Genomic DNA, 23,322 nt, shown 5'->3' with positions numbered 1-23,322 from the left:
TTACCATGGGAATAATACTGGTATATGCTGCTTAACTGTGTAGTGGAAAAGTACATGGAATTTGTATCCATACTCCATGGGTTCAAATCCACACTCTAGGATATATAATCTGGGCTAAGTCAAACAAGTTATCTGAACCTTAGCTCAGTTTTCTTATTTCTAAAACAGAGCAACACCATTCTATCTCATTTAATTAAAAATAACTGAAATATAGTAATACAAAGCGTCTAACACTTAAAAATGAATGTGAGTTCTCTTCCATCTTTTGTTAACTAATAAAACTTTTTTCTCCATTATACTAGTGGAAGACACTGCAGATGCCCATCCAACAGCTAACTATTCTCACCATCTTTCTTGGCCATATGAATACAAATTTTGTTAACTTTGTAGGCAGCCATACGCTCAGGCAAGGGTCTTCTCTCTAAACTCAGAATATGAGTCTGATTAGTCTAGTACAGTCAGTCACCAGGGAACAACCTGGAGAGCTTGTTGGAACACAGATTACTGGAACCCATTCCCAGTTTCTGAATTAGTAGCTCTAGAGTAGGCTCTAAAAGTTTATTTCTAATAAGTTCCCTAGTAATGTTGATGCTTCTGGTCTGGGGATCATTCTTTGAAAACCATAGGTCTAGGCCAATCATGGTGGAAGCCAAAAGACAGCGACATAATACATCAAAAATGCTGGGAGAAAATACAGCTGCCAATCTAAAAGTATGTATCTAATAAAATTGTTTTCCAAGGAAAAGGGTAAAATAAAGATACTTTCAGAGGAACATAAATGGAATTTAGCATCAGACCCTTATCATTAGGTGCAATTCAAACAGAACCCCAACAAATTGTTTACGTGTGTGAAAACTGAAAAACTGACTCTAACACTTCTCTAAGACAGCAAAGGGCCAAAAATAACCAAAAAGGAGATGATACTTGTTCAACCACACATCAAGGTTTAATATAAACCTAGAGTCATTATAATCACCCAAATCTCTCCTTCTTCCGTAGTAATGGAAAACCAACATTTTATTATGGATTGATATATGTCTAGCTAAAAGACTGTATTTCCCAGCTTCCCTTGCAGAAGTTGTTCAGTGGAATACCCAAGAAGGCTGCACACAGAATTGTTGCATTTTTTATTTCTTCCTGTTTTCTGCTTAAGAACACAGATATCATAACTGTGCCTCTAATAAATATTTTGTACCTTGATATGATCTTCAAGATGAAGGCCATGTACTAACAGTGAAAGAGCAGAAAAACTGAAGGAGCCAAGATCCTATATGACACTGTGAAGCCATCACACCTGGGCTGCCCCCTTCTGCTCTTCTCTCAAAAAATAATATTGTGTCTCATTTAAAGTACTGCTGTTTATAGAAACCTGTCCGGACACCTACGGCCTGAGCAGCTCAGTTGTTTCTGCTTGATAGCAAGGCTCTGCCTGGCCGGAAATAAAGCACGGCCAGTTAAATGGCATTTCCACAAAACCTACTACCTTCCATTCAAAGGCCCGTGGCCCCTTATGCTTTGTCCAGGGGGATAACAGCCCAACCACACATCGCTGCCTGGACAGATGAACAGGCTCCAGGCCCTCCTCAGTCACATCTGGGATGAATGGTCAGTGTGGCAGTAGCAGCTGCAATTGCAGTGCCCCACCCAGCCTCCCTCACTAGCCCAGGGGCCAGGGAAAGACTGCGCCTCCACCCTTCTCCTCACAGAGGTGAGCAGCATGCAGAGGAAAGGAAAGCCTATCTCGGGTGTGTTAGTGAGGGGCACTGTGTTCCATGGGTTATCCCAGCGCCTCCTGCGCCTGCTATGGAAGGGCCCACCTCCATCCCCAACTGGATTCGGTTTTGGGCAGGTGACTCAGTGGGCAGGAGACTCTGTACCCTCATGCTCTGACTTGGAGCCCCCTTTTCTGTTCTACTCTCAAAAAATAATATTGTATATCATTTAAAGTACTGTTGTTTATGTTATCTGTTACTAACAGCCAAAGACAACTGCTAAATGATAAAAAGATGCTGTTGTACCAGTATAGGAATACACAAATAGAATATGGAACTTAACACAGAACACAGAAGTAGATCCACTTGTATATGAAAACGAGATTGCATGATGGGGCTGGCAGTAAAAAGTGGACTTTTAATTCTGTGGTCTGGACAACTGGTTCTCTACATAGAAAGAAATTAAAATGAAACCTTACTTCACGCTATACCCAAAAATAAATCCCAGTGAGAACTTGTACTGAAAAAGCAGACTACAAAACTTTTAAAAGAAAATATAGAAGAACATCTTTATGATATTAGGGATAAAAACAACAAATTATTTTGGTATACTTTTGATAATTGGTACAAACTATAAATAAAAAGATATGTTTAATCATATAAATTTTAAATGATCTAATCATCAAAAGACAGTACAAAGAAATAAAAAGATAATTCACACACTGGGAGAAAAATCAACATATATGGCCAACAAAAAACTGATATCAATTTAAAAAACAACAGGAACCCATTAAGAAAAATGAGCAAAAAAAATGATCATTTACTTCACGGAAGAAATACAAATAGTTAATAAATATTTTTAAAGATGCTCAAAAAATAAAGTGAATGCATAATAACAAATACCTTGTTACACCCATTAAATTGAACCCCCAAATTAAATATGATTATAATGAACCTTGGCAAGGATAATAAGCAATAAGATTATTTCTTGCTCATTGTTGGTGGAATGGAAACTGATCCAACAACCTTGGGAAAAATTTGCTATTATAAAGTTGAGTTTAAGATATGCATGCCCTGTACTCTGGCCATGTCTCTCCTAAGCATATACCATAGAGAAATTCTTCCACATGTGCCACAGAGATATGTACAAGAACATTCTTAGCATAACTGTTCATACTAGCAAAAAGTAGAAATAAAATGTCCATCAAATTATAATATATTCATATAATGCCTTACTATATAGCAGTGAAATGAACAAACTATTACATGACAAACCCACATATAATGTTTAGTGAAAACAAGCAGGGCAAAATGGTACAAACAGTGTAATTTTGTAATTTATATAAAGTTCAAAAATAAAGTGAAATAATATGTTAAGAATGTATAAGATATATATAATATAACTATAAAGAAACATAAGGCATAATAAATAAATACAAAATTTAGAATAGTGGTTAATGGTAAAGGGATGTAAGAGAGTGAATGGGATGGGACCAGGAAAGGCACACTGGATGTTTCAAAGGTATCAGTAATTATATGATCACGGATGACGGTTTCATTGAGTTTCTATACCAACAGTTCTCAGTGTTGGCTAAATTAGCCGTTAAAACTACCAATGCCCAAGCCCTACGTCATATCAATTTAATCAGAAACCCTCAGGGTGGAGTTTAAGCATCAGTACTTTTTATAAAGTGTCTTCCACACTTTCCATCCAGAGATTCTAATGAGCAGCTAGGGGTGAGAACCACTGCTTTACCCCTTACTCACCTATTAGGCATACTTTTTGATGTGTCTTTTTATAAAGTTTCCATTAAAAATATCACAGAATTGCAATAGTTACTTCCTCTAGTATAGTGTCAAATGGCAGTCAGGTTTATAAGAAAATCAATTAACTTTAAAACTACCACGGGGGCTTCCCTGGTGGCGCAGTGGTTGAGAGTTCGCCTGCCGATGCAGGGGACACGGGTTCGTGCCCCGGTCCAGGAAGATCCCACATGCCGTGGAGCGGCTGGGCCCGTGAGCCATGGCCGCTAAGCCTGCGCGTCTGGAGCCTCTGCTCCGCAATGGGAGAGGCCACAACAGTGAGAGGCCCGTGTACCGCAAAAACAACAACAACAACAACAAAAAACTACCATGAAATGGGTATCTGTCTTAGGATAGTTGATCAAGTAAAAATAAATTTTATAAACTTCTATTTCTCCAACTGTTTCTCAATTCACATTTAAAGAGCTAATAAAATAGTTTTTATCGTTTAATGGTTGATACTTTCAATTACGTACTTACACTAAAAGCAAAGGCTTATTTTTTTTTCCAGTAATAGTGTTTTTTTTACAATATAAGTATTTTCTCACCAGTTTTTCTACTGCCAAATAATTTACTCAAATTTTTCCCCTCCATGACTTCTTACTTACCCTGAGCAAGTCATCTATACGACCTTCCTTTTTTTCCAGGTCCTGGTTTTTATTACTTTCTAATGCTGCTAACTTCAGCATTGTAAGGTCGGTCTAAACGAAAGAAAGCTATTTTATTACTCCATTATATATATATCACTGCATGCAAACATAAAATTAGATTTTACTCTGATTCTGAAGAGCAAAGAAAGTATTGGAGTTTGTGTGTGTATGTAAAGAGTATCACAAAAAGTCTCACTGCAGTTTTAAGTTTTAATATCTTCAGAAGCATAAGTGCTATAAACTTAAAAAGAAAAATTTTTAAGGTTAATTCAATTTTTAGAATATTGATATGTTCTTCATTAAAATTCAATATAACCACTGCTTTGTGCTATCAACTCTAGCTGACTTTTGAACATGGCAAAAACTTTCACAAGCTGTTTGCTGACTGAAAGCAATGTACTTATAAATCCTGGCCTAAAGATCATCCAAAGAAAGAAGTTTTGATGCACGCACAACAGTTTGGACATAACCAGAAAGAAGAAGTATAATGGCAATAAACTGCACAACTAAGGTGGCAAGCAAGAAGATCTACTTTTTCAATCCTTAATCTCAGTCCTCCAAAAACTGTCACATGTATGAAATTAAAATGAAAACCTTAGTACTCAAAATTCATAAAACTAAATAACTGTAAAAGATATCTGATTAATTTTCAAATGATTTTTAAATGTGTGGCATATATGAATATACAAAAATACAGACACATGGAACAAACTGCTTTAATGTCCACTTATAACAAATATAACACTTTCATGAAGGTATCGATTATATGTACTTGGATGTTAAGTTCAAAAAGAATCAGTAAACAGAAGTGACATGTTATGGTTGTTCTGTTTATTTAATTTGCTTAAAATATATATTTAACCAGTATGTAACAAAGGACAAGCTGATAGTAAATTGGGTGTTTCAACTTCTCACCCCCTACAAACTGTTTTTTTGGTTTGTTTAGCAATTAGCTTTCTTGATACAGAATTTTACTTTATGACCATGTCTAAAACAAAGAGAAGACATCTTAATTGTGTGTACAAAGTTGGTCACCAGCTTCTCATACAAAGAAATTTTAATTACCATTTACCTGAGTAATTTTAAAGGATAACTGCTTTGGTTGTACAATAGGGTGGTCCCCAAAAACTAATGCAGTAGGAGAAGGGCTATTCGGTCGAACCTTAAAAAAATATATTAAAAATTTTATATTAGCAAGAAAAAAAATAGGCTTTTGCTTAGCAACAACTAAACATTTCTTAAGTTTTTATCAGGATAATAATTCAAAACATAATTGGGGACTTCCCTGGTGGCACAGTGGTTAAGAATCCGCCTGCCAATGCAGGGCACACGGGTTCAAGCCCTGGTCCGGGAAGATCCCACATGCCACAGAGCAACTAAGCCTGTGCGCCACAACTACTGAGCCTGCGAGCCACAGCTACTGAGCCCACGTGCCACAGCTACTGAAGCCCGCGCGCCTAGAGCTCGTGCTCCGCAACAAGAGAAGCCACCGCAACGAGAAGCCTGCGCACTACAACAAAGAGTAGCCCCTGTTCACCGCAACTAGAGAAAGCCCACGCACAGCAACGAAGACCCAACGCAGCCAAAAAGAAATAAATTTATTTTAAAAAAATCAAGAATTAAAAAAAACATAATTGAACTTTAAAAATTTTTAATCACCATTTATTCAATAAGCATTCATGAAGTACCTCCCTCTTATAAAGCCCAATAAAAGAGACAACCAGCCATATATGCCGTGCCCTCAAGGAACTTAACAATCTGGTGCCATAAAAGCAAATTTAATGCTTTCAATCTGTTAACTAAAACAAGGCCAAATATATTATTTTAAAACAAAAATATTAAACAGATTATAATGGTTCAAAAAGTAAAACTGTAAAGACCTTAATACAGAACTCTTTTAGTAGTGGGTACAATAATGCATGCCCATATGTAGTATAATATCAATTAACTGATAAGTTTCATGGTTTATCTAGTCACTGGTTTTAAAATACATTCACTGAAAGCAAAAGATTACATCATGTACCAATGCTATCACTACAACTCAAAGTTATTGTTGAGTCTTATGCTTTACTTAGTATATGGCAATATGATGTGCCCCAAGGTACAAAATGAATAAGACATTAAGAAGTATATGTCTACAGACAGAACTAGAAAGGGACACTGGAAGTAAAAACAGAGTACTTGAGTAAATAAGAGATACTCTGATTTTTTAAAATTTTAAATTCATCTTTAAATTACTGAAAGCCAACATTGTTTTTCTGGTTAGACAATGAACTGTCACATAATGAAAGTAAAAAAAATAGAATAAAATCTAATATGTAGAAAAATGCATATAAAAGAACTAGGTCTTAAAAATGTTAGAAACAAACCAAAAAGTTGTAAGACAATTTTCAGGTCCAAGATCCTTCTCCTATGCCAAACTACATTATCTGAGGCTGATGGCTGCCTACTCTTTATTTCAGGATTCCCAGGAAGGAATTAATTATGCTACCATTTTAGTGGTTAAGAAATTTAATGGTTAAGATCCCTGACCAGGGATCAAACCCGGGCCCCGGCAGTGAAAGTGCCAATTCCTAACCACTGGACAGCCAGGGAATTCCTGGTCCCATCATTCTTTTATAGAAACATTACTTCTTTGGGGAACAAATTCCCCCAAAGTGAAGAACACGTCTTATAATTAATTCAGGAAATCTTTAACTTTAGAATCTTACTTTCAGAAATAAAGTTCTAATAGCATCAAATCATTAAAAAGAATTCAACTCATCTCACAGAATGATTTTTTTAAAGATAAACGCTAATATATGTAAAAGGTCTCAATAAAGACAAATTATAAAAGTTATCATTCAGTACACAAAAACTCTGAGACACAAAGACTACATACGTAAAAACTTACAGATGAGGAAGGAGTGGAATGTGAATGTGAATTCTGAGGAGAACGGATTGCAGGAGGTATGCCTCTTACTGGACTTGAGCCATTTCCACCTTGGTACTGAGGGAAAAAGGAAACATCACTATTTATTAACACAGGTTTAGACAAATATGATTTTAGATATGGCATTATGAATTAATTTAAATATATCTTATTATTATTTTTGTGGCAGACTCAAAGACAAATTCCCCCAAAGCAAAGAACAAGTCTTATTTTTCCTTCAAATTTTAGCACAGTTCCCTTATGTTTGTTAAACCAGTATGATCCCTAATCCCAAGAAACTTTAACATGTTCACATGTAGATGTTAGTGAACATAATCAACTATCTTAAAACAGAGCTGTCAGTCCCAAGATCTATTAAGTATCTAAATGTTCACAGCACTATAAAGAACTATACAAACTAAGTCCCTTCTTTTTAACAGCACAAAGTCTAATAAAAATCAATCCTTTCTTACATGCATAACACGCATTATAGTGCATGACTTAACTGCATATGAAGAGAAGCCAACCTAATCTGTTCCATAGCTTTCTCAAGTCTCATGCTTCTGAACCAAGAATGGAAGGAGAAAACAATTTGCTGCTAATGGCTTCATCTCAGGGTATATGTATGAACAGCAGAGATGGGGACTTCCTAGTGTGTTCATTAAACAGCTTCCTGCAACCTAGGAGCTTTGTCTAAATTTCTTTATCTATAGTGCCTAGCGTAACACTTAGCACACAGTAGGCATCCAAGACACCTGAGATTTGTTTATTTGATCCTACTTTGGCAAAGATTTTTAATGATATTAACACTAAGGGACTGACATCAACTAAAGAGCATTAGGTGTATCTTATAGTCTGCAACAGTTTTAGCTTAGACACTGTAAATTCAAGAAAGAAAAACAATGGAGGATAAAAAATATATATATATTTTAAACACAGCCCTTCTCCTAATCACCAAATTCTGCTCTCTCTCAAGGAAATATAAATATTTTTCAACTGAGTAGATCATGTTTGTTTTAATAATCACATTAATATTTCATAATGAAAACTGGTAGGCAGAAGTGTCTCTGTGTAGAAGAAAGGAAACATTCCAGACTAAGAATTTAAATTTACCACTGTTTACTATTTTCAGGGACTCTTAGATTCACATCTCTATCATTATTTAATCTCCATCCACGGGGCTCAACTGTTGCTGTGGTACTGACATCAGAAAGAATTCTAGAGGCTGGGAGACTTAAAGCTACTCTTTGCTCTTCCATTTAGAATTTGCCTTTACGTAGGCTACTTTATATCTCTGGCTCTCAGTTTCCTCATCTGTAAAATAGGAATACTAATAACACCTGCTTTGACTATCTCCTGGATATAAGCAAATACAGGAGAAACTACTTTGAAAATTATGATGTGCCATACCAAAGTAAAAGTAAAGTTTAATATTCCTAAGAAGTCAGGACATCACATAGTACTGAAGTTCTGCTCTAATTAAGCAGATAATCAAAAGTTGACTTTGTGCTTCAAACAAATTATTTCAGCCCACAGCAAAATTATATTAAGAACTGAAGATATTTCTCAATGAACTTACTTCAAAATAGTCGCTAATTTTGTGGCCACGTCCCCCAATACTTTTTCCTAAAATACAGAAGTAAAAAATTTTATAGATTTAAAGTCAGTCATGACTATCTACCACATACTATATCAGAAAGAGAATGTGCCAAACTTAATTTCCCTAATACACACAAAAATAATCTATTTAATAAAAAGAATATATTTTAGTTGGGTAGTGATGGGCATCAAAAGAATATTAAGAGCCCTCAGAGGGTTAGATGCCGACTTCAGAATTCCAAAAGTCAAATGATATTTCAATAGATACATGTCAATTTTTAAAAGTCCTGATTATGGGAGAATCAAATAAATAAATCATATTAAAAGATCTCTGCTTTTAAAACTACGCTATTCAGATTGCTTAATGGCTAATAATTTCATAAAAACATGTCAATTAATTAAAAAAAAGACAAGTGGCAGCTGTATAATTGACAAACCAATTTATACCTGTAAATAATGATAAAAAAGCTTGGTCAACACAAACCATAACAAACTGACAATAACATGCTTTAATATGAATGCTATTTTGTAAAATGTTTTGATTTTCTAAAAAGTATTTCCAAATTAATAGGATTTTTAAAAAACTAAACTAGATTTTAAATATTGTCCTTATATGACCATATTGATAGTGATACAAATTATTACAGATCACAGTTCTTTAATTAAAAGTTTTGCTCTAAAATGGACTTTTCCAAAAAAAAAAAAAAAAGACAAATAACAAAGAAACAAAATGGACTTTTCATTAGTTTTATAAATCTTGAAGTAAGAAGTTGCTAAGAAATATGGCGTTTTAGATGGGAGGCATCCATCCTTCACTGGAATTACACTGAATAATTTCTTCAAGCTACAAAAGAAAAACTTATGATAGCATGGAGTCAAAAGCTTTGGATAATATATAAACATATACATTTATCAATTCAATACTGACTTATATACATTCATTCACTTACTTTATTCAACAAATATTTCTTGAGTGGTTACTATGTGCCAGGCATTACTGAGATAAACAAACAATACATTTAGAAGTTCAACAACCTCAAATTCCTTCTTGGAACAAGGTAGGGGGAAATTTTTTTTAAACTAATAAGTAATCAGGACTATAAATACTACCTAGAAATTTTGAACACTGGTTTTGTACAGATTTATTCAGAGGTCAGGGAGCACTATAAAAGTTTTATACCAAAGAACTTCCCTTCTGCCTGTAACAACTTTCCTGCAGATTCTGAAGAGGTGCTATTTTTTAATGAAGACAGAGACATTTTTTGGTTGCCTACCCAGAAACTATTTCCCGAATTTTTTTCCCCTAATTGAATTCAAGTTTTATTCTGTTAACATTTCCTCCCCTACATAGCACATGTAACTTCAGGAGAGGCTGACTCCTATCTGGCCTCTGTTCCTAGTTCCCCTTCCTTCCTTTGGATTAGAAATGCAATTTTGTTCAGGTATCATGCCTTTTTCACAAAACCTGTACTTCTAAATGGAACTTTACCCCATTTTCATTTTCAGAGATGGGCCTGATTTTTTAAAAAATATTTATTTATTTGGTTGCATCGGGCCTTAGTTGCAGCAGGCGGACTACTTAGTTGTGGCATGCAAACTCTTGTTGCGGCATGCATGTGCGACTTAGTTCCTTGACCAGGGATCGAACCCGGGCCCCCTGCATTGCGAGCATGGAGTCTTAACCACTGCGCCCCCAGAGAAGTCCCGAGATGGGCCTGATTTTAAGGGCAATAATACCTCTCTTGGACATAACTGGTTTTGGAATGGACACATGACCCTATTCTGGCCAAGAAGATGACAGGAGAGGTTTGCTATGGACTTAAAGAAGTCTACATCAAAGAAACAAGGAAAAAAGAAAATCACAGAAAACCAGCCTCTCTCTAAAGCAAATACAAGTGTGGAAGATGAAATGAGGAAATGCAATTAAAACTGGCCACAGTCCTAAAACCATAAGAGAAAAGCAGACAATTCTGTGGATGGCAGACCACAAAGAAAAAGATGTGGCTTCTTAAAGACACAGGTTGGATCAACCAACACAGAAGTCCCAGGCTATTTTGGGACCTGCTTTTAAAAGTGAGTTTTAAAATCTAAAGTTAAATCTATCATAACTAATATAACTAAATAAATCCAAGCCCACTAACAACAACTTGGGGAAACTACACTAAGATCAAAAAAGACCTCAGGGCAGACTGAAATACAAAGTACCACAAACTTAGAAAAAGGTGCTAGAGTGACTCAACTCCCTCCTTCCACAAAGACAGCTGCTGCAAATATATTTCTTGATGCCAGTGCCACATGTAAACACTAGTAAGCCATGGGTTCATGGCTCTAGATTTTGTGGCTCCAAAACATGTAATATATGTATAAAATCATCATTACATATGATTTAAGAGCCCAATTTATTGTATTTAATTTTGAGAAGCCAAATTAAGTGACAATACTATTTTGTCCATTATAAGAAGTTGTGTAGTCTAATGAAAGTAATTTTCTTATAGTTCATAATACAAAATGTAAGTATGAAAGAAAGGATGAAGAACAGGTATGGAAAGAAAAAGATGGTGCTTTAATGAAGTACTTCAATCATTTTTATATAGTCTTTTTTTTCTTTAATAAAAGGGATGAGTAAGTTTGGGTATTTGTCTAAAAGTAAGATATAAAGTTCTTATTCAAAAACGAGAAGCCATTTCAATACCATAATTCATATAAAGAGAGAAGACAGAAAGGTGATAAAGGCAATGCTTGTCAGGTTTGGACATGACACTTTTCTTTCTAATTCTCAAATTAAAAAAATAAGGGAAATGTCAAAAGCCTGAAAACAGTAACCATAAACTACCTGTGGTACAAAAAGATTCCAATTTCATATAATTATTATTTCTTATGCAAAGTACATTCCTAAACTATTAATGCAGAAATTACATGGTATCTATAGAAATCACAAAAACACACTTTTTAAAAAAATTATTAATTGATTAAAAACCAGAATAATTCATCGTAAATGCCTCTTCGGCTCTTAAGGAAGATTTTGCTTCACTTACCCTGACTACTTTCATTCTGATTTTCTGCTTTTCTCTTTCTTCCTCTGGATGATTCCGATTGTTTCTTCTCTGGTGTCTACAGAAAGCAAGTTAACAGAACTTTAAATTATAGTTTTAACAGGCAAAATTTTACAATCACTATAAATGTCATTTTTATTTTCGAGGTAAAAAAAAAATTTTGCTCAACAGCGTTCATGCAATGTAAACATGTAATTATTACATACAATTTATTTAAAAGATAAAATTTCCTATTGTGTAAATTTTTTTTTTTTTTTTTGTGGTACGTGGGCCTCTCACTGTTGTGGCGTCTCCCGTTGCAGAGTACAGGCTCCGGACGTGCAGGCTCAGCGGCCATGGTTCATGGGCCCAGCTGCTCCGCGGCATGTGGGATCTTCCCGGACCGGGGCACGAACCCATGTCCCCTGCATCGGCAGGCGGACTCTCAACCACTGCGCCACCAGGGAAGCCCCCTATTGTGTAAATTTTTAAAATTTGAAGTGTAGGAGACCTGGTACACAGTACCTGAAATTTACATTTACAGAATATGACTTCAGGTGGATGAGAAATTTGAGAGTAATCAGCCTTTAAAAGATGCCCTTCAGGGGCTTCCCTGGTGGCACAGTGGTTGAGAGTCCGCCTGCCGATGCAGGGGACACGGGTTCGTGCCCTGGTCTGGGAAGATCCCACATGCCGCGGAGCGGCTAGGCTCGTGAGCCATGGCCGCTGAGCCTGCGCGTCCGGAGCCTGTGCTCTGCAACGGGAGAGGCCACAGCAGTGAGAGGCCCGCGTACCGCAAAAAAAAAAAAAAAAAAGATGCCCTTCAAATTCTTAACTGGATAGGGCAAAAAAAAAAAAAAACCCCACAAAATAACAACAAAACACCATATGTTTTCCCATTAGTTTTCTACTATTCATATATATTCTATAGAAGTAAAATAAACTTGGGCTAGAAAAAAAGAGCAGAACACAAACCTTAATATATACAATCCCTACTAAAAAGAACCATTCACCTAAATGCCTAAAAATTATTATCCAACAACAATCAAAGCAAATTCATAGATTATATCCTAAATCAGGTGTCTGCAAACTATAGCCAGATGGCCAAATCTGGTTGGCCACCTGTTTTTGCAGGGCCCATAATCCAAGCATAAATTTTACATTTTTAAATGTTTGAAAAATATAAAAACCGAACAAGAATATTTCATGATATGAAAACTTAAGAAATTCAAATTTCAGTGTCCATAAATTTGGTTCTATTGGAACACAGTCACACTCATTCATTTATGTACTCTCTGTAGTTCCTTTCACACTACAGCAGCAGAGTTGAGTAGCTGTAACAGAAACTGCATGGCCCATAAAGCCTAAATACCTGGTCCTTTACAAAAAAAAAGTTTGCAGAGCCCTGTCCTACGTGATGGCTTGTTCTTAAATTACAGGTTTGCTCTTTTAACTGATAGGAAGTATTTCCATCAGGCTAAAACAACAAGTAATTTTTGTGCAGTCTGACAGAATGTTGTGCTTAGTGAAAAATTAAAACCAAATGTGCACAAGGCAATGGCACAGGGCCCTCAAATTCTAGAAGCTTGGCAAGTTTGTCTGGTGCCAGAACAAAGGATATCTGAATGAATGAAACATCAAGGCAACTTAAAATAAATCTCTAAAGGCAACGTAGTCCTCCAACAAGGAAGGGACTTAATCCATATTTTGATGTCTCTTGTAAGTAGTTCTGTGATTAAATAGTATGAATGACAATAAACAACCTAACTCATACTGAGCATCTATGGTTCCCCAAAGTATTATCTGGGGAATTTTAAGTTCTCTCACTGACATTCTGCCAACAAGAGAACAGATTCAGAGAGGTTTAAGTGAATGTTACTAATCTCTGAATTCTTTAAAGACAGAAGTTATATTTTCTCCCCACCTCCTCCTCCCACCTCCATACCTAGCATGATAAATAACAAATATTAAATAACTTACGCAAGGTAACTAGGATTCAAATCAAATTCAATTCTGTGTATTTCCAAGGCCTAAATGCTTTTTTCCCTTCTATGTGTTATGATTATATATCCTACATCAAGAAGTAACTGAATGAATCAACCATACAAAAATACTTCAAATTTTCATTAAGTTCATAAATAAAATTCATTATGTCCAATAAACTGCCTATATGTTTTCACATCGTAAACCAGAGATCTTAAAGAAATCCACTCTAACTAGCAATCTACTCAGGAGACAGAATGACATACCGCAATTTAAGGTAAATAGTTCATTAGTTTAGTTTCATACTCAAAATTACCAAACTCAGACTTCAGTGGTAACCAATCTGTTATTCTTCTTGGAATAAAAGTATCACCAAATTAAAAATTCTAAGTTAACAGTTTTATAAAGAACCCTATAATCTATCTTAAAACAAAGGAGGGGACTTTCCTGGTGGTGCACTGGTTAAGAATCCGCCTGCCAATGCAGGGGACACGGGTTCGGTCCCTGGTCCGGGAAGATCCCACATGCCACGGAGCAACTAAGCCCGTGCACAACTACTGAGCCTGCGCTCTAGAGCTCGCAAGCCACAACTACTGAAGCCCGCATGCCCTAGAGCCCGCATGCCGCCAACTACCGAGCCCGCGCACCTAGAGCCTGTGTTCCACAACAAGAGAAGACCACCGAAATGAGAAGCCCGGGCACCGCAATGAGGAGTAGCCCCCACTCGCTGCAACTAGAGAAAGCCCATGAGCAGCAACAAAGACCCAACGCAACCAAAAATAAATAACATTTTTTTAATTAAAAAAAAATAAAACAAAGGAGAACTCCCAAATAATAATTTATTCATATCCTTCCCAAATTAATCTATGTAAAAAATATAATTTAAGGTCAAGGAAATATGGTTTTTCAGAACAGTTTTAATGGTATAATAATTTTTAAGCATGGCACAATCCTTTTGGATTTCCATCTTAAATCCTGACTAGCTTCTTTGAACATGCAAAACAAAAAACTAAACAGAATAATAAAATTCTGAAAGCTATATTGGAAACAACATTTTCTATCTAGAAAACTAAAGAATATATAATGTTGTAAATGGTTCCATACCATTTTCTAAAGTATATTCCAAGGAACACTGGATCAGGATAGATTGAGAGGCTACATTTTAAAATGGAAGGTATAGTAGGGTGGTTCAACTGGGGGTGAATAAAGTTAGATTTATTTATTTACAAAGCTTCTAAGAACCATTAAAATACTAGCACTCACTGGCTATCTCCAAAAGGGGGATGGGATGCAAGGATACAGTACATGTGGCAATTCTCAAACTTATTTGGGATAATGTTTATTAAATACTTTACTGGATATAGACTTCAAGATATTTAAGGTCTTTTTTATTTTCATTGTTTTAAGACATATACGGTAACTTAGTAAAAACTTTTTCTCCAAGGCAAAATTTCCCTAAATTTAAAATTTTCTGGAATGGGGACGTGAGACAGTCTTTTGGGGGAAATGTCATTTTGTTTAGAACAAACTAACAAACCCCCCAAATGCTTAATGATTACAGTGAAGAAAAAACGGCAACAGGCTTCCCTCTTTTAAACCAGAGAAGAATTTGAGGAAGGAAGATGAAGAGAAAAAGGAAGATGAAGGAAAAAAAGGATGACAGGACTAAAATTAATTTTAAGACTGTAATCTGGGCTTCCCTGGTGGCGCAGTGGTTGAGAGTCCGCCTGCCGATGCAGGGGACACGGGTTCGTGCCGCGGTCTGGGAAGATCCCACGTGCCGCGGAGGGGCTACGTCCGTGAGCCACAGCCACTGGACCTGCGCGTCCGAAGCCTGTGCTCCGCAACGGGAGAGGCCACAACAGTGAGAGGCCCGAGTAGCCCCCGCCCCCCCCCAAAAAAAGACTGTAATCTGGGCTTCCCTGGTATCGCAGTGGTTGAGAGTCCGCCTGCCGATGCAGGGGACATGGGTTCGTGCCCCGGTTGGAGAAGACCCCACATGCCCCGGAGTGGCTGCGCCTGTGAGCCATGGCCGCTGAGCCTGCGCATCCGGAGCCTGTTGCTCCGCAACGGGAGAGGCCACAACAGTGAGAGGCCCGCGTGCCGCAAACACAAACAAACAAACAAAAAAAAACGACTGTAATCTAACACTAATACGAGTAAGAAGTTGGAAATAGCTAATAAAAAACTGAAAAGCTGAACAAAGCAAAAGATGAGAAAGGGAAATCTAGATATACCTGATTTGCCTATAAAGTAAATGTAGGCATTATAAACACACCATTTTGCCTTCCCATGAATTTTAATCTTTTTTCACCCACATCCTACCTAGTATGACTACCTCGTGCTGACCTTTGACTTCATTCTCATCTCATAGATTATTTTAGGGCTGTTCTGTCAGCCTCAACGGACCATAATTTCCTCAGAAGAAAGTACCATGAGTCTCTGAAAAAACACATACTAAGAATCCAACTCTGGGTCCACTATTTACTATAATTTTCAGTATGTTACTTAACCCAAGACTCAATTTTCTCATCAATTTTAAAGGTGATAATATGGCCTAAAAGGATTGTGGGGATTAAATGAGAAACATACCAGAAACATAAGTAGTATAGCATCTAGAACAGTGTATAGTCTATATCAGTAAGCTATTCTTATCTGAATGGCTATCCTTCTATTACTCCAAATAATCCACGCACTTTCATGTTTCAAAACTTCAATCACGTGTCACTTGTTAAATAATTAGCAGCTTCTGCCCTAACAGTTTACAAATAACTTGTAGGGTTTGCAAAATAAGCAATATTTCAACTCTGATCTCAACCATAAGCCGCAGAACTTATAGTCTAGGCCCTAAGTATTACATCACTAACCCTAAGACAAATGTACTTTAAACAGTTTTTTTGGTTTTGAATTTAAATAATCTGAGCAACACCTATATTAAACAAAACAAAAACTCTCAATGAAGCCTAATGCTGCCAATTCTCCTAAGACATCCTTTGTGTATGGACTTATTTGGCGATTTAAAAGCTTGAGGATTTAGGGTAGGCAGAAACTCATCAAATATTTAACCTCTAAAATGGCTCATCACTGAGAAGAAAAAGTTCAGAATACTATCTGTGACTTTCAAATTGTACTCCAGAGACACCTTAGGGGAGAGAAGGTTGTGTCTCCAAAGTTACTAAAGGGAAGGAAGGAGCAGGTGGCTGAGCTAAGGCTCTAGCCACCAGAGACACATCCTATCCCACCTCTACCCTATCCCTGGGAACACAGCATGTCTTATTTTAATATTGAGGTTCTATATCAGATTTCTTCAAAGAAAGAGCTTGATGGCTTCAAAAATGTTTGAAAAACCACTGATCCTGACCAATCGATTTCCTAGAAAATCTAAGGGACATCAACCAGGCCACTACTGTATTTCTGTAAAGTGTAAAACTTGGACATATTGAGCATTTTATATACAACATTTTCAAGCTTGTTACTGCTCTCACTAATGCTGTCACTCTTTCCTCTATACTTTCTCAATTATTGTACTATAACTGACCACAATAGGAAAGGATTATTATGGAAGGCAAAATAATATGACTTGGCTTTGAAGTAAAGATGGAAAGACTACAGTATTATAAAAAGTTAAAGAATTCCGACATACAGGGGAACAGTGATTAGGAGAAAATGATGGAAGAAGAAATTGGTATTCTTTAAATCAATTCAGCTTTATAAATGCTAGTTTGTAATCATACCAAAACCTGAATGATTACTCTGATATTTAAATGTTCCAAGATATTAGGGTGAATTTATATAGCATTTTACAGAGTTGGAAGGAAGTTCAAAAAACAAAGACAAATCTAAAGGACTCAAGAGGTGATAGTGATATACCTAATGTTCCAATTTCATTTGGAATTTAAGTCAGTGATTATTAAACAAGGTTTTCATATCTAATCATGTGGCCTGTTGGTTTATCTTGCAATAAAAATAAATCTGCCTTTCATCAATGCAAATAAGACCAAATATAAGGAAATAAGAACCTTAATGCTGTCACAGAATGAGGGAGAAAGCAATATGGATTGTTCCATGAAAACAGATAACCACCTCTACAAGCCTCCAACTAGAGGTATTTTAAATTACTGGCATAAATGCATTATAGAAAATTATAACAGTATGTGAAAAGATATTATGACATCAACAAAAGAGGAGTGGATATTAAAATTTATTCTTCACCTCTACCTTAGGTAGAGTCCATCAGCCCCAACTGAACAGAACAAGAAGAAAAGTGAGATAGCATCACCTGTAACAAAATTACTACTTAAAGTTAAGAGACACCGATATATTTAATTTCTTTCTGTTAAAGGAGAAAATACTTTAAAGTAGAAAGAAAAGTTACTCTAATATTAAATAATACCTGTTACAAAATATTCAATATTCAAACTTGTCAGAATGAATTTTTTTCTGATTGACTCATTTAGCTAAAGACTGGTTTGAAAAACACTACTCATTGGCTATTTCAATGATTCATATAGTTAGTCAGGTCTCAAATTCAAGGTCACTATACTTTGAACAAATGGCACATAAACCTTTTTGCCCACAGCTGGTAATAACCATGTTTTATTCACATTTCTAGGCAAAACTTAAATTGTGGGAGAAATCTTTGTTATTTACTGAACTAAAAAGGGAAATCTGGAGCCTTATAAAAATAATCAACATAAAATAGATGTTCTAGTCAAGAATATCAAAGACACAAGATACTATTTCTTCCAACATTTTGCCATAAACATTAGGTTAGAATAATGCACTATAAGAAAACTGAAATTCTGTAGTGAAAACTTCCTTGCTGCTTTGTATCCAATTTACATTTAGATAAAACGTATCATAAAATATGTATATCCTAATTCCAGGATGATTTTGAGCTGGCATGACCTGAAATTCAGTCTTTCTCTGCCCAAGAGTCAAACTTTAATACCAACTATTATCTGTAAATGTTTGCTTGAATCTTTGACACCTAAAAGATCCGTTATTTTGCTGATTTCAATATAAAAAGCATAAAAAGTTCATGTACGCAACATTTTGGGATCCTATCACCAAATAAGAGCATTTCCTTGCTGCTCAAAGTAAACCCAATCAACATATCCGCAATTTTGAGTGTAGCCTATTTTCTCCTGTATTGACTTATCATTTAATAATACGTAATATCAAAGATGGTAGAGAGCCAAAGAGACGAAATCAGATAACCCTCCACTAAAATGCATGCTGCCTTACCGGTAACTAAAAGTGTGCCAGCTCGCAGCATTTTTAAAAGCCTGAAGGATTTTTACTCCCTCCACAAACATACAGCATCCATAACCACATCAGTAACTAAAAGAAATATAATACTTAATCTTATTTTCAATTTTTAAAAACTACCTTACTTGCCATCCTCACAGCTGTACTTCTTAGGTTCCTATTACCTGGACCCATTTTAATTTACACTCACATATGCTTAAAAGGAACATACTAAATCTTTGATATTGATAAAGCGCAGTTTTGTTTGCCATTTTCTTATCATTTACATAGTATAACTATTTCTTTGCATTTTTCCCTTCTCTGGCTTTCGCTTTGACTTAAGGCTTTATCTGTTAAATAGTATAAACCATAAAATTAGAATAAAGCTGGACTTCCTCCTCTGTTCATATGATCTGACAAGCAGTTTTCAAATCATACAATCAGAATAAAACAGCCATAAAGAGCAAATGCTGTGGAGGGTGGGGGGAAGCAAATTTTCAAGACAACTGAGTCTGGAAATGTTGGCATTTTGAAGAGTACCTGTAATAGTAAAATTGAGAACGTGATTTCACAGCTTTTCTCCCATTGTGACACTCATGATGAAGTAACATATCCTGTATAGTATCCCTATAGACACTGGCTGAACATGAATCCCTAGGTCCTTATACAATTATGTCTTTGGAATAAGCACTTTTTTTTTTTTTTTTTTTGGTGGTACACGGGGCTCTCACTGATGTGGCCTCTCCCGTTGTGGAGCACAGGCTCCGGACACGCAGGCTCAGTGGCCATGGCTCACGGGCCCAGCCACTCCGCGGCACATGGGATCCTCCCGGACCGGGGCCCGAACCCGCGTACCCTGCATCAGCAGACGGACTCCCAACCACTGCGCCACCAGGGAAGCCCGGAATAGACACTTTTAAGTGTAAATGCTGTGCCGGAGAATATGCACATTTAAAAATTTAAAGATATTTCCAAATTGTACTATCAAAGGTGATATTAAATCTTTACTCACACTAAAACTGTACGAGGGGCTTCCTTGGTGGCACAGTGGTTAAGAATTCGCCTGCCACTACAGGGGACCCGGGTTGGAGCCCTGGTCCGGGAAGATCCCACATGCCACGGAGCAACTAAGCCCGTGCACCACAACTACTGAGCTTGCGCTCTAGAGTCCGTGTGCTGCAACTACTGAAGTCCGTGCGCCTAGAGCCCATGTTCTGCAACAAGAGAAGCCACCGCAATGAGAAGCCCGCACAGCACAAGGAAGAGTAGCCCCTGCTCACCACAACTAGAGAAAAGCCCGCGCACAGCAACAAAGACCCAACGCAGCCAAAAATAAAATAAGTTAAATAAATAAAATTTTTAAAAAACCATTCATTTTATAGTAGTATACCATATATACTGAATAAATTTGTTAATCAATAAGTATTATTTTAAAAAAAAACTGTATGAGAATGCCCCAAAATCCTTTAAGATGTTTACCTGATGTGTTTTGTTTTTTAAAAAGTGGGATTTCATTGTTACAGTTTTCTCTATAGCAATACTGCATTATAACCAGAAAAAAAGGGTTGATTTTATTTTTTAAAGGAAATTGGTCTATCATTTATCTATTAGCACTGATTCTCAATGTTGACTATACTTCATAATCACAAAGCTGTTATTTAAAGCTCATGCTGGCATCCCCATTCCAAATGGAAACATCTCTGGAGGGAGACCAAAGGAATCCGTATTTTTTAAAAGCTCCAAAAGTAATGCTGATATATCATCAGGATTAGCAATGTAGCCAATCTAATATATAATAATATAGCATGTATTTCCTGCACATTCCACTTTAGAGAATCCCTAAAATTAGTAAGTTACTCTATATATAACCTTCCATTAAGAACTGCAGACCAAAATTGTGACATATAACAGAAAATTCATTAGGATAGGAGAAGTCCAGTGCATTGTCATGATTACTCAGTTATTTTAGAAAATGAGAATTAATCTTAAAGAAAATTAGTAAAATACTCACTATATTCTGCTGATATAAAAATACACCTAATATTTTTAAAACTCTACTATAGTACAAGCATACCTCATTTTATTGAGCTTTGCTTTACTGCACTTCATAGATACTGCATTCTTTTACAAATTGAAGGTCTGTGGCAACCTTGATCTAGCAAGTCTTTTGGCACCATTTTTCCAGTAGCATTTGCTTACTTCCTCTCTCTGTATCACATTTTAGTGATTCTTGCAATATTTCAAACTTCTTCGTTATTATATTTATCATGGTGATCTGTGATCCATGATCTTTGATGTTACTATTTTAATTGTGTTGCAGTGCCACAAACTGTGACCATGTGACAGTGATCTTAATCAATAAACGTTGTGTGTGTTCTGAATGCTCCACTGACCAGCCATTCTCGCCCTCTCCTCGGGCCTCCCTATTCCCTGAGATACCACAATATTGAAATTAGGCCAACTAAAACTCTACAATGGCCTCTAAGTGTTCAAGTGAAAGGAAGAGTTGCACATCTCTCACTTTTAATCAAAAGCTAGAAATGGGGCTTCCCTGGTGGTGCGGTGGTTGGGAGTCCGCCTGCCGATGCAGGGGACGTGGGTTCGTGCCCCGGTCTGGGAGGATGCCACATGCTGCGGAGCGGCTGGGCCCGTGAGCCATGGCTGCTGGGCCTGCGCGTCCGGAGCCTGTGCTCTGCGGCGGGAGAGGCCACGGCGATGGGAGGCCCGCGTACCGCAAAAAAAAAAAAAAAAAAAAGCTAGAAATGATTAAGCCTAGTGAGGAAGGGATGCTGAAAGCTGAGACAGGCCGAAAGCTAGGCCTCCTGAGCCAAAGCTGTGAATACAAAGGAAAAGTTCTTGAGGGAAATTAAAAGTACTACTATAGTGAACACACAAATTATAAAAAAGCGTAACACCATTATTGGGGATGTGGAGAAAGTTTGAGTGGTCTGGATAGAAGATAAAACCAGCCACAACATCCCCTTAAACCAAAGACTAATCCAGAGCAATTCTATGAAGGCTGAGAGAGGTGAGGAAGCACAGAAGAAAAGTGTGAAGAAGCAGAGGTTGGTTCATGAGGTTTAAGGAAAGAAGCCATCTCCTTAACATGAACATACAAGGTGAAGCAGCAAGTGCTGATGTAGAAGCTGCAATGAGTTATCCAGGAGATCTAGCTGAGATAATTATTGAAGGCAGCTACACTAAACAACAGGTTTTCAATGTAGATAAAACAACCTTCTCTTGGAAGAAGATGGCACCTAGGACTTTCATAGCTAGAGAAGTCAATGCCTGGCTTCAATGCTTCAAAGGATAGGTCGACTCACTTCTTAGGGGCTTAAGCAGTTGGTGAATTGAAGTTGAAGCCAATGTTCATCTACCATTCTGAAAATCCTAGGGCCCTTAAGAATTATCTTAAATCTACTCTGCCTGTGCTCTATAAATGGACAACAAAACCTGGATGACAGCACATCTGTTTACAACACAGTTTATTGAATATTTTAAGGCTACTGTTGAGTCCACTGCTCAGAAAAGAGATTCCTTTCAAAATATTACTGGTCATTGACAATGCACCTGGTCACCCAAGAGCTCTGATGGAGATGTACAAGATTAATGTTGTTTTCATGCCTGCTAACACAACATCCATTCTACAGCCCATAGGTCAAGGAGTAACTCTGACTTAAAAGTTTTATTATTTAAGAAATATATTTCATAAGGCTATAGCTGCCATAGTAATTCCTTTGATATAATTCCTTTGATAGATCTGGGCAAAGTAAACTGAAAACCTGGCAAGGATTCACCATTTTAGATGCCATTAAGAACATCTGTGATCCATGGGAAGAGGTCAAAATATCAATATTAACAGGAATGCGGAAGAAGTCAATTCCAATCCTCACGGACAACTTTGAGGGGTTCAAGACTTTAGTGGAGGAAGTAACTGCAGGTGTGGTGGAAACGGCAAGAAAACTAAAATTAGAAGTGGAGCCTGAAGATGTGACTGAATTGGGGCAATCTCATGATAAAACTTTAATGGATGAGTTGTTTCTTATGGATGAGCAAAGAAAATGGTTTCTTGAGATGGAATCTACTCCTGGTGAAGATGCTGTGAAGATTGTTGAAATGACAACAAAGGATTTAGAATATTACATAAACTTAGTTTATAAAACAGCAGCAGGGACTGAGAGGACTGACTCCACTTTTTTTTTTTCTGACTCCACTTTTGAAGGAAGTTCTACCATGGGGAAATGCTACCAAACAGCGTTGCTGCTACAGAGAAGTTGTTGGTGAAAGGAAGAGTCAATGTGCAGACATCACTGTTGTTTTATTTTTAAAACGGCCACAGCCTCCCTAACCTTCAGCAACCACCACCCTGATCAGTCAGCAGC

General features: G+C 36.8%; 1 protein-coding gene across 1 annotated transcript in view; it reads right to left on the bottom strand.

The window, feature by feature from the left end:
• The window catches only part of TLK1 (tousled like kinase 1), a 155,283-nt gene that overhangs the window by 53,135 nt on the left and 78,826 nt on the right, over window positions 1-23,322 (bottom strand). Inside the window, exons 4-8 of the mRNA XM_060016602.1 lie at window positions 11,711-11,786; window positions 8,656-8,702; window positions 7,059-7,154; window positions 5,238-5,327; window positions 4,124-4,216 (exon numbers count right to left, since the gene is read on the bottom strand). Of these exons, the coding sequence (XP_059872585.1) occupies window positions 4,124-4,216; window positions 5,238-5,327; window positions 7,059-7,154; window positions 8,656-8,702; window positions 11,711-11,786 (402 nt within the window). The remainder of the gene's footprint in view (window positions 1-4,123; window positions 4,217-5,237; window positions 5,328-7,058; window positions 7,155-8,655; window positions 8,703-11,710; window positions 11,787-23,322) is intronic.

The sequence above is a fragment of the Delphinus delphis genome, chromosome 7 (assembly GCF_949987515.2).
Source record: "Delphinus delphis chromosome 7, mDelDel1.2, whole genome shotgun sequence".
Classification (NCBI taxonomy): Eukaryota; Metazoa; Chordata; class Mammalia; order Artiodactyla; family Delphinidae; genus Delphinus; species Delphinus delphis.
The sequence above is the reverse complement of the archived record's forward strand: the minus strand, read 5'-3'. Positions and strand labels throughout refer to the sequence as shown.